Source organism: Cryptomeria japonica, chromosome 9 (assembly GCF_030272615.1).
Source record: "Cryptomeria japonica chromosome 9, Sugi_1.0, whole genome shotgun sequence".
Taxonomy (NCBI): Eukaryota; Viridiplantae; Streptophyta; class Pinopsida; order Cupressales; family Cupressaceae; genus Cryptomeria; species Cryptomeria japonica.
Genome location: NC_081413.1, coordinates 271,122,142 through 271,133,866, shown reverse-complemented (window position 1 = coordinate 271,133,866; position 11,725 = coordinate 271,122,142). Strand labels below are relative to the sequence as shown.

The following is an 11,725-nucleotide window of genomic DNA, read 5'->3' as shown; positions in this document are numbered from 1 at the left end:
TCCTGGGCGAATTAATTCTCATCATGGATCCATCATTTAAATATTTCGAATTTCAATATAGTTTGAACTATATTATTTAATCATTTTAAATTTGATTTTTTGCCTCCATTTGTGCTCTGACGCCTTGCCACGTGGCGGGGTCTGATTGGCTGAAGGGGTTTACTGGGCGCCACCTGGGATGACACCTCATCATCGCCACGTCATCTACTTCGTCATTGCCACCTGGCCACCACATCATCGCCACTGGGCTGCCACCTGTGCGCCAACGTGTGCCACCTCACCGAGACCTGCCTGCTGGACCGCTGACTGTATCGACACGTGGACGGCTCTCGTTCACTCTCGCTATTTCACGAGGTTTAAACTTCGTGCATCTTCCTCCGCGAAATAACGCGAGCCGTTGATCTCTCTCGAACATGCTCGCTTGTTAACCCGGCCTTCGTCTGCAAAATTTCGCCTGTCTGCCTCGGGAAGCGTGCCTGCGTGGGGTCCACTTGGTTTTCATCCAATCAACTCTTCCATCGCCTCGAGAAACATGCTCGTGCGTGGGCCCGCCTTGGGCGCCCATGGGCATCTTGTGTCAAAAGCCTTTATGGCTTAGACATTATGTTACTGTGCGTTTTTACATATAAACATTAAAAAAGAACATTTCCCAGTGAATGTGGGATAATGATGTTAAGCCTGTAGCTGCACCTTGGAGCTTTTCTCTGTGACTTTAATGGTGTTTTACTTCGCATTTGCTTGAAGTTTACGATGATCTTTCTTCTAAACCACATCATACTGGGATAAATTATCAACACAAGGCACTTAGAGGATGCTGGAGTTTGTGACACTTGTTCTTTGAATGTTCATGTCATCACCAGAAAACTTCAACGCTGCCCTTTATATGCACGCCTTTGAAGGAAGTTATGACTTCCCACCATGAATAGGTTGTGCGGCTGAAGGCTTTAGCAATGCTGTTAAAGAATCCACAATATTCGAAACACTCGGTCACTGTCTTAGGTCATTGGCCCAGCAAGCCTCAATTAAGGAAGCTATTTCAGGGTGCATATCTGGTGGAATTGCAAGCCTCCTGTTTTGAAAACCAACAGCTCCAACAACCTGAGCTGGACTTAAGCCACTCCACGGTTGCTGCATAGTGACAAGTTCCCAAAGAATTACACCAAAACTATAGACATCAGATTTCTCATTGGATGGTTCATCACGAAGCACTTCAGGAGCCATCCATTCAGGCGTTCCCGCTGCAGATTTGGAAGAGATGAATGTATTTGCCTTGAATCGTGATAAACCAAAATCACAAACCTTCACTTTCCACGTCTTGTCAACCAATAAATTAGAAGACTTCAGATCTCGATGAACAATAGGAGGGTCATACCGATGTAAATAGTTTATTCCCTTGGCCACATCTAGTGCCATTCGCAATCGTCGCCTTTCATCCAGTAACTCCCTTTGTCCTGCTCTATGAATAAGATGATACAAGCTTCCCCTTGGTAAATATTCAGTCACAATTGACAAGTTGGGACGCTTTGTTACAACACCCATGAAAAGGACAACATTTGGATGTCGCAAACGTATCATGATTGCAACCTCTCAGAGGAACTCCTCAAGTCACTCTTCATACAAATCTTGATCTATGAGGCTCTTCACAGCAACATCCTTTCTTCTTTCAGCTGTCAGCTGTGGAATATTTAATCGAATTATATTTCCATCACTGCTTGGAGTTAAACCCAGATTAGACTTGCTAATGGCTTTTTCAATAGGCTTTACACTGGACTTATCAAATGGCTGAATCAAAAGAGAATTTCCTTCTGTCACACTAACTTGTGCAAGACTCTTGAGGTTGATGGGGCTTCCATAGTACTCAACCTCAATTCGATCTAGTAGTGCTGGGCTTGATCTTCCTGTTCTTATTGAATTGAAATTTGATTTCATTGCCTCCAAAGTCTTACTCATCCTTTCCCTAGCATCTTCTTCAGTTAACTGCTTCTCCTCATATGTTTCTTCAGAAGTGGCACATCTGCAAGCACCTATTCTCACATTCCTTTTCTGTTGAAAAGGTCTGAGAATCAGAGATTTTCCAAAGAATCCATCCTTATAAGCCAGGGACCTTATGGAATAGGTGGAATTTCTTCCTGCAGGAATCATTACATGTCTACAATTTGATCCCACAAATGGTTTTACCCCATATCCAAAACCTCTGGAAATGATCGGCATCGTTTTCGGATCATTAATCCGCATTTGACATCTTTCAGGCAATTACGCCACAATTTTCGCATTTAATCGCGAAGACGTAATTTTCAAACCTGTCAAAACACCTTTCTGGAGCTCGCCATCTGACAGGCGTGTACTTCGATATACAAGGATGATATCTACCAAACGGTTTCTCAAGACGAGTCCCGAGCGAAGAGATATTAATTTCCGAAAATGCCCAACTGGCTTTGTCGACACTGCGGACCTGATGAAGTCAATGTCCTGGCAACACATGACGCCTTTCTCAAAAATATCAAACGACCTCTGTGGGTCCTCAAATTCGGAACATAGGTACCTTTAAATACATATTAAACCTTTGAATTCTCAGTTCGATCACCAGACTGACAGGACGCAAATGGCGCGCCCACCAAAATGGCTACATTAATTGATCTAACACTGGAAATGCGGATAACTGAAAATGATGGCAAAATGAGCTCTTTTGAAAACCGATCAAACGGATTGGTAGAGCCTTGAAATTTGAAACGTAGCTCATCATTTATACCAACATCAGTCCGGAACAAACATTATGGCATGACGCTTACTAAGGCAACTTTAACAATTGTGCAAAACAGGGCTCCAACTAGCTGCCGAAACAGGGACTTGCCAAAACACACAAACTGCAAACGGAATCGGCTTCAAAAACTGAGCAAATGGATTCGTTAAGACTTGAAAATTTGTGAGCTGACTCAAATTTATGCATAGAATTGAATCCACTTTGAATTTCTTCATGACGATCAACAGGGCAAAAGATGTAATCGCTCAAAGTAGGCTACTCAATAAAATCTGCATTTGTGCCTAAAATGCACTTCCAGCTCACCCCTCAAAATGGGTACCTCGTAAACTTATCCAAATTGAATTCTGAAAGTTGCACATCACTGAATAGGCCAAATGAAAGGTGTGGGGCATGAATCCCAAGCCTTACCCTCCAAAAATCAACCGGCTCTACTCTGCCCTCTCGCAAACTAAGCCATTCAAACTGACTTATTTAGGTGTCTTTCCATCATACTGAACAAAATTTTGAAATAGGCCTACAAGATTTGACTCAATTTTAAATACTCCCAACAGTGGCTCTGACTAGGGATGGTTGATTGCGAGATCAACACAAGAATCCAGATATCTTTGGTTAAGCGGACCACCCAAAAACGGATCATTCTTCTCTCAATTCTTCTCTTCTCAAAACAGGGCTTCCTTATTCTACCCAAACAGCAGGGCACTTTATTGAAAACCACACAACTGAAGCAAAGCGACTGTACAAGAGATACAAACATGCTTAAAACTGAATACAAGCTGCTCAATCAATCTTAGCATTTACCTCTATCAAAAATCTGATTTTCATCACTTGACATATTGATCAAAACAAAGGCACCTTCTAGTAACAACTGAGCCTGATCATTATAATCAACCTCTTTTGTCTCATTACTGAAACAGCTAGTGTGCTTACCCTTGGTCTAATTTTGAACTTTGTGATCACACACTATTTCAACACAAGTAAAATCATGAGACAATTCACCATAAGGGTTTTCCCTCAAGCTGCAATACACTTCACTATCCCGATCAATTCTACCATTTTCAAGGACATGATCATGTTGAACTCTAAAAGTAAAACATTCATTTTCAATATTGTAAAACTCATCAGCACATACCTTATTATCATTCAAATCACTCGAATGAGGGATACTACAAACCAACGGATGCAAACAAGGAACACGAATATTACAATCCGGATATGGTACTTCACTATGCTGATCACACCTCACACTATCCTTGCTTATCCAATTGAAAACCTCCGCATTCTCAACATCCCATTCATAAAAAAGAATGCATACCTCTGGCTGAAGCAAATCCTCAGCTAAATCTTCTTCATCCAGACTTATGTCTACTTGAAACACTTCCATTTGTGGTCTAAAAAAGTCATAACATAATCCATGCCTCTTGTCTTCATCATGAAGTAAATTCTTACAACCCATGCTACTGATGTTCAGAACTACATCGGCATTACAAATTTGTTCTGCACAAGGGGAAACTTCATCATTCTCATCAACGAAATCAGCACCATGGATATTTGTATCAAAAGCAAAGAACTCCAAATCTGTTTCAAGCGTATTATCAACATTCACATCCTCATCCTGGTACTTGAAATTCTGAAAGCATTCAAGTGTGGGTTCATTTAAATCTGAAAAGAGGACATTACCAGCACTGTCACATACATTCTTATCTTCAAAAACACTTTCATTTTCAGATTCATAACTAAGGTACATAATTTGATTTTCTATTACATCATCTTCACAAGATGAATAATAAGAATTCTTATAACCACTTTCAGTTGAATAACTGGCATTCATTTGCTGATCAAAAGAAAGTGAAACACTTGTGCCAAGATCGTTCTCATCCTGAAATTGATCTTCATTGTTCACTTGCATACCTTCAGGGTGCTGGGAATAAAACTCATTATCCTCATAATCAACAACACCACCCCACTCTGAAACACATTCATCACTGGGTATACTTGCACTGAACACATTATCAACATTATTCACAATTTCATTTTCAAATTTATCAGACTTAACAAAAATCTGATTTTCATCATATTTCACAATTTCACTTACGTAATCAACAACATTTGGTAATCCTTCAGTATTTGGCATTTGAACATCAAATACATCAGCAACATTTAAAGATGGATGGTCATCATTACCATAATTTTCATTATTGTTAACCTTAGGAGATGCATGATTAACTTGATAATTTGCAGTCACATAGTCAGCATAACCGGCATACAAATCAAATGGTACATATCCCTTGTATATATCAATCTTTGCATCAGCATTATCACAACATTGCACACTAATCATTCCATCATCACTGTGAGAAGAGACCGACATTAATAGTGGAAGATCTTGACTCTCATTCAAATTTGAAGCACATGCATCAACAAGATCATTCGGAACTGCGGAGCTGGATGTACCTGAACAAGGAATGATTGGTTGAGCTTCACATGGTATTTCGCCATTGAAGGCATTTTGATAAGAGACTACAACAGACACAGATCTCTTGGCTATCCCGAATTTCAAATTATTTTCAATGTCCCTAGTTGTGTTAAAGGCTTCATACAAAGTCTTAGGTTCTTTGTTCCTTAATAGGAAACCCATCTTCTTACCAAAAGCACTCATATAAATATCCAGACATACCATATCATCAAACTTATACTTTCTGGAAATTTTAGCCAATGCTTGTGAAAATCTGATGTTGAATGTTGGTACCAATTCATCTTTCCTGATTTGTATATAAGTGAATTCTTTCAACGAATCGGAATCACTCACCTTCTCATCGAATTGATCCATGAAATCTGAAATCAATTCTTCCCATGAGGTAATAGAATTCACTGGTAAAAAAGAGAACCAATCTCTTGCATCCTCTTTCAATGACTGAATAAACAGTTTCATGCATACATCTTCTTGGCAAATTTCAAACTCTCCTATCAAATTTGAAAATCTTTTAACATGTTGACATGCTGATTCTGATTTCTTCCCACTGAAAATTGGCAAATACTTTCTAATTTCTGTGGGTATGGGATTTGGGTAACCCGGAATATCTCTGAAATTTAGAGCAGCATAATGGTTCATGATGAAACTTCTCCTATTATGTGTTTGTGACACTTCACCAGGCATGGCTCTATGTGGAAATACACAAGGTTGAAAAACTTCACTATTCATTTTTCTTACTTCCACAAATGATTATACACTCTGGAATAAAAAACATCAAGCAAGTATCCTTATACTGATCTATTCCTTAACATTGCTTGACATAAAGTTCTTCCACATTTGCACACTACAGAGGATAACATACACTGAATATTTTAGCAGCATAAATATGCAAATGGATTTTGAAATTCTCTCTTTCCCTCTAAACTAGTGTTGTTCACTAAATGGGAAAACTACATTATACATTCAAACTTTCAGAAGAGATGTCTTGCATTTAAATCCTCTGAAAATACCTGGATATTTGCAGCTATAAAACTTGTGGATCGGCAGATTTACTTCACCTTTGGCAAGGTCTTTTATCACAGAGTCGCCACCTCTTGCACAGAGGATATTTTGAACAGCAGAACACCATTCAACACATATTTAAATTCTTTGTTTCTCTTTCAATCTTGCTGCAATAAATGCTCTTCCAGGCTATTTAACACTGGTATGAACCACAGAGTCGCCACCCAAATAAGGAATTGGGGAAAATTCACATACAGTTGAAAGAACTTCTCACAACTTTCAACCATGCATTCATTGTTACTCCTTCATAAAATATGACATGTAACACATATCACTCTGCAGATTCAAAACAAGGAGCATTTTCTTCACCATGAAACCAATTTACACTCTGTGCATACACAATGGACTGACTAACTGGATGAAATTAGGCAATTTCTTTTCAGCTTCCCCAGCAGAGTCGCCATTTTTGTTGTTCACCAAAAGTGATAACCCAAGAACACCTGCAAATCTTTCTATGAAATGGCCAATTTCAGTCTACAAAACACATCAGGGCTTGGACAACATAACATAGGATCCTAATTGATCCTCCTGCGCTTCAGGTTCTGCTAGACCTAGGGGGGGACACCCTCTTGATGCACTAAATACAATAATTACAGACATGTAACTGCATCAACATTAAGCAGATAGATCATTTCACAAGCTCAACAGGTTAGGGAACATTACAAATTGGCTAGATCTGTACAAACAATAGGATGAAACAGAGCTTGGAATGAGAAGAACATACCCCTAAACATAAAGGGAAATAGATTTGTCTTTTAAAATGTTGATCTGAAACCATCCCTAAACTTGCAAGACCAGTGCCTTGTTCATTGGGCAACAGAGTTACAGACAGAACTGCAAATATGAATCATAGATGCAAATTTGTTTTCCTTAAACAAAATATTCATGCACCAATACCTGATATTAATGCACTATTTGATTCATTCACAAATTTATCAGATCTGGAAATACATTTCATCATTTATGACTAACTATAGAATTTAAAACCTTCGTTGAAGGATACCTATAAACAGTCACACAACCTCCTTGAGATGACAAATTTCATCCTCCTTGAGGATTGAATTTATAATAATGAAAAAACATATCACAGAGACAATATCATGGAAAATTTACTCATGCCTGACACAAGTAAGACCTGCAACTAGAAAATAATCTGTCATCCTGCAATGTAGCCTCTATACCCTGAGTAGATCCATAGAACTTTACAAGTTTGGGTCAAGAATTTTAGAAAATGGAAGCCATGAAAACTGGAGCACTTCCTCACAGAATTCTAGAACCCTTACAACTGAGAAGAATGGGGAATAAAAGAGAAAGGAAGAAAAACAAATCCACAACTGAAAACTGCCAAGTGTCTCTCCTCTCTAACTGAATTTTGTTCCCATGGAAACTGCTTCTAAAATATCCCACATTTGTCCAAATTAACATCATAATCAGATTCCTTGCTCCGAGAGCTTTCCGAAAATATATAACACTTTATACCTTGGCCAAAAATTGAGTCCTGGGCGAATTAATTCTCATCATGGATCCATCATTTAAATATTTCGAATTTCAATATAGTTTGAACTATATTATTTAATCATTTTAAATTTGATTTTTTGCCTCCATTTGTGCTCTGACGCCTTGCCACGTGGCGGGGTCTGATTGGCTGATGGGGTTTACTGGGTGCCACCTGGGATGACACCTCATCATCGCCACGTCATCTACTTCGTCATTGCCACCTGGCCACCACATCATCGCCACTGGGCTGCCACCTGTGCGCCAACGTGTGCCACCTCACCGGGACCTGCCTGCTGGACCGCTGACTGTATCGACATGTGGACGGCTCTCGTTCACTCTCACTATTTCGCAGGGTTTAAACTTCGTGCATCTTCCTCCGCGAAATAACGCGAGCCGTTGATCTCTCTCGAACATGCTCGCTTGTTAACCCGACCTTCGTCTGCAAAATTTTGCCTGTCTGCCTCGGGAAGCGTGCCTGCGTGGGGTCCACTTGGTTTTCATCCAATCAACTCTTCCATCACCTCGAGAAACATGCTCGTGCGTGGGCCCGCCTTGGGCGCCCATGGGCATCTTGTGTCAAAAGCCTTTATGGCTTAGACATTATGTTACTGTGCGTTTTTACATATAAACATTAAAAAAGAACATTTCCCAGTGAATGTGGGATAATGATGTTAAGCCTGTAGCTGCACCTTGGAGCTTTTCTCTGCGACTTTAATGGTGTTTTACTTTGCATTTGCTTGAAGTTTACGATGATCTTTCTTCTAAACCACATCATACTGGGATAAATTATCAACACAAGGCACTTAGAGGATGCTGGAGTTTGTGACACTTGTTCTTTGAATGTTCATGTCATCACCAGAAAACTTCAATGCTGCCCTTTATATGCACGCCTTTGAAGGAAGTTATGACTTCCCACCATGAATAGGTTGTGCGGCTGAAGGCTTTAGCAATGCTGTTAAAGAATCCACAATATTCGAAACACTCGGTCGCTGTCTTGGGTCATTGGCCCAGCAAGCCTCAATTAAGGAAGCTATTTCAGGGTGCATATCTGGTGGAATTGCAAGCCTCCTGTTTTGAAAACCAATAGCTCCAACAACCTGAGCTGGACTTAAGCCACTCCACGGTTGCTGCATAGTGACAAGTTCCCAAAGAATTACACCAAAACTATAGACATCAGATTTCTCATTGGATGGTTCATCACGAAGCACTTCAGGAGCCATCCATTCAGGCGTTCCCGCTGCAGATTTGGAAGAGATGAATGTATTTGCCTTGAATCGTGATAAACCAAAATCACAAACCTTCACTTTCCACATCTTGTCAACCAATAAATTAGAAGACTTCAGATCTCGATGAACAATAGGAGGGTCATACCGATGTAAATAGTTTATTCCCTTGGCCACATCTAGTGCCATTCGCAATCGTCGCCTTTCATCCAATAACTCCCTTTGTCCTGCTCTATGAATAAGACGATACAAGCTTCCCCTTGGTAAATATTCAGTCACAATTGACAAGTTGGGACGCTTTGTTACAGCACCCATGAAAAGGACAACATTTGGATGTCGCAAACGTATCATGATTGCAACCTCTCAGAGGAACTCCTCAAGTCGCTCTTCATACAAATCTTGATCTATGAGGCTCTTCACAGCAACATCCTTTCTTCTTTCAGCTGTCAGCTGTGGAATATTTAATCGAATTATATTTCCATCACTGCTTGGAGTTAAACCCAGATTAGACTTGCTAATGGCTTTTTCAATAGGCTTTACACTGGACTTATCAAATGGCTGAATCAAAAGAGAATTTCCTTCTGTCACACTAACTTGTGCAAGACTCGTGAGGTTGATGGGGCTTGCATAGTACTCAACCTCAATTCGATCTAGTAGTGCTGGGCTTGATCTTCCTGTTCTTATTGAATTGAAATTTGATTTCATTGCCTCCAAAGTCTTACTCATCCTTTCCCTAGCATCTTCTTCAGTTAACTGCTTCTCCTCATATGTTTCTTCAGAAGTGGCACATCTGCAAGCACCTATTCTCACATTCCTTTTCTGTTGAAAAGGTCTGAGAATCAGAGATTTTCCAAAGAATCCATCCTTATAAGCCAGGGACCTTATGGAATAGGTGGAATTTCTTCCTGCAGGAATCATTGCATGTCTACAATTTGATCCCACAAATGGTTTTACCCCATATCCAAAACCTCTGGAAACGATCGGCATCGTTTTCGGATCATTAATCCGCATTTGACATCTTTTAGGCAATTACGCCACAATTTTCGCATTTAATCGCGAAGACGTAATTTTCAAACCTGTCAAAACACCTTTTTGGAGCTCGCCATCTGACAGGCGTGTACTTCGATATACAAGGATGATATCTACCAAACGGTTTCTCAAGACGAGTCCCGAGCGAAGAGATATTAATTTCCGAAAATGCCCAACTGGCTTTGTCGACACTGCGGACCTGATGAAGTCAATGTCCTGGCAACACATGACGCCTTTCTCAAAAATATCAAACGACCTCCGTGGGTCCTCAAATTCGGAACATAGGTACCTTTAAATACATATTAAACCTTTGAATTCTCAGTTCGATCACCAGACTGACAGGATGCAAATGGCGCGCCCACCAAAATGGCTACATTAATTGATCTAACACTGGAAATGCGGATAACTGAAAATGATGGCAAAATGAGCTCTTTTGAAAACCGATCAAACGGATTGGTAGAGCCTTGAAATTTGAAATGTAGCTCATCATTTATACCAACATCAATCCGGAACAAACATTATGGCATGACGCTTACTAAGGCAACTTTTACAATTGTGCAAAACAGGGCTCCGACTAGCTGCCGAAACAGGGACTTGCCAAAACACACAAACTGCAAACGGAATCGGCTTCAAAAACTGAGCAAATGGATTCGTTAAGACTTGAAAATTTGCGAGCTGACTCACATTTATGCATAGAATTGAATCCACTTTGAATTTCTTCATGATGATCAACAGGGCAAAAGATGTAATCGCTCAAAGTAGGCTACTCAATAGAATCTGCATTTGTGCCTAAAATGCACTTCCAGCTCACCCCTCAAAATGGGTACCTCGTAAACTTATCCAAATTGAATTCTGAAAGTTGCACATCACTGAATAGGCCAAATGAAAGGTGTGGGGCATGAATCCCAAGCCTTACCCTCCGAAAATCAACCGGCTCTACTCTGCCCTCTCGCAAACTAAGCCATTCAAACTGACTTATTTAGGTGTCTTTCCATCATACTGAACAAAATTTTGAAATAGGCCTACAAGATTTGACTCAATTTTAAATACTCCCAACAAAAGGTATTTTTATTTGTCAAACTAAGTATGCTAAGGAATTGCTGAAGAAATTTGGTATGGGAGATTATAAACCGATAAGTACTCTTATGGTTACAAGGGAGAAATTGACAAGAAAAGATGTTCCTGCACAAATAAATCCTACAAGATACAAATCTATGATTGGAGGTCTGCTTTATTTGACTCAGACTAGGCCTGATATTATGAATGTTGTTTGTATTGTTTCAAGATTTCAGAGTGATCTTAGAGAAAATCATGAGAGTGTGGTGAAAAGGATTTTTAGATACTTGCAAGGTGCATCAGAATATGGTTTGTGGTACCCTAAGGATGATAGCTTTACTTTATGTGCATATACAGATGTTGATTGGGTTGGAGATGTTGGTGAAGGAAAAAGTACTTTTGGTTGAGCTTTCTTTCTTGGAAAGAAGTTGGTTTCATGGATCAACAAGAAACAATCACATACTTATTTATCTACTATTGAAGTTGAGTATGTTGTTGTTGCTACTAATTGTACACAAGTTCTATGGATGAGGAAAATGTTGAAGAATATAAAAGTGGATTGTGATGCACCGGTAGTTATTCACTGTGATAACTCTGCTGCTTTTGATATATCAAAGAATCCAGTAT

The 11,725-nt window shown here is 39.7% G+C and overlaps 4 protein-coding genes across 4 annotated transcripts; all 4 read right to left on the bottom strand.

Moving 5' to 3' along the window:
• Positions 1-955: 955 nt before the first annotated feature.
• Positions 956-1,583, bottom strand: LOC131858230 (serine/threonine-protein kinase CTR1-like). The gene has a single exon (XM_059211407.1). It carries the CDS (start codon positions 1,573-1,575, stop codon positions 988-990), a length of 588 nt encoding a protein of 195 aa, XP_059067390.1. The 5' UTR covers positions 1,576-1,583; the 3' UTR covers positions 956-987.
• Positions 1,584-1,605: 22 nt separating this feature from the next.
• On the bottom strand, positions 1,606-2,211 carry LOC131858368 (ribosome-recycling factor, chloroplastic-like). The gene has a single exon (XM_059211590.1). It carries the CDS (start codon positions 2,209-2,211, stop codon positions 1,606-1,608), a length of 606 nt encoding a protein of 201 aa, XP_059067573.1.
• Positions 2,212-8,671: 6,460 nt separating this feature from the next.
• Positions 8,672-9,384, bottom strand: LOC131061894 (serine/threonine-protein kinase CTR1-like). The gene has a single exon (XM_057995746.2). It carries the CDS (start codon positions 9,362-9,364, stop codon positions 8,693-8,695), a length of 672 nt encoding a protein of 223 aa, XP_057851729.2. The 5' UTR covers positions 9,365-9,384; the 3' UTR covers positions 8,672-8,692.
• On the bottom strand, positions 9,377-10,000 carry LOC131061866 (ribosome-recycling factor, chloroplastic-like). Its single transcript, XM_057995721.2, has one exon. It carries the CDS (start codon positions 9,998-10,000, stop codon positions 9,377-9,379), a length of 624 nt encoding a protein of 207 aa, XP_057851704.2.
• Positions 10,001-11,725: the final 1,725 nt, after the last annotated feature.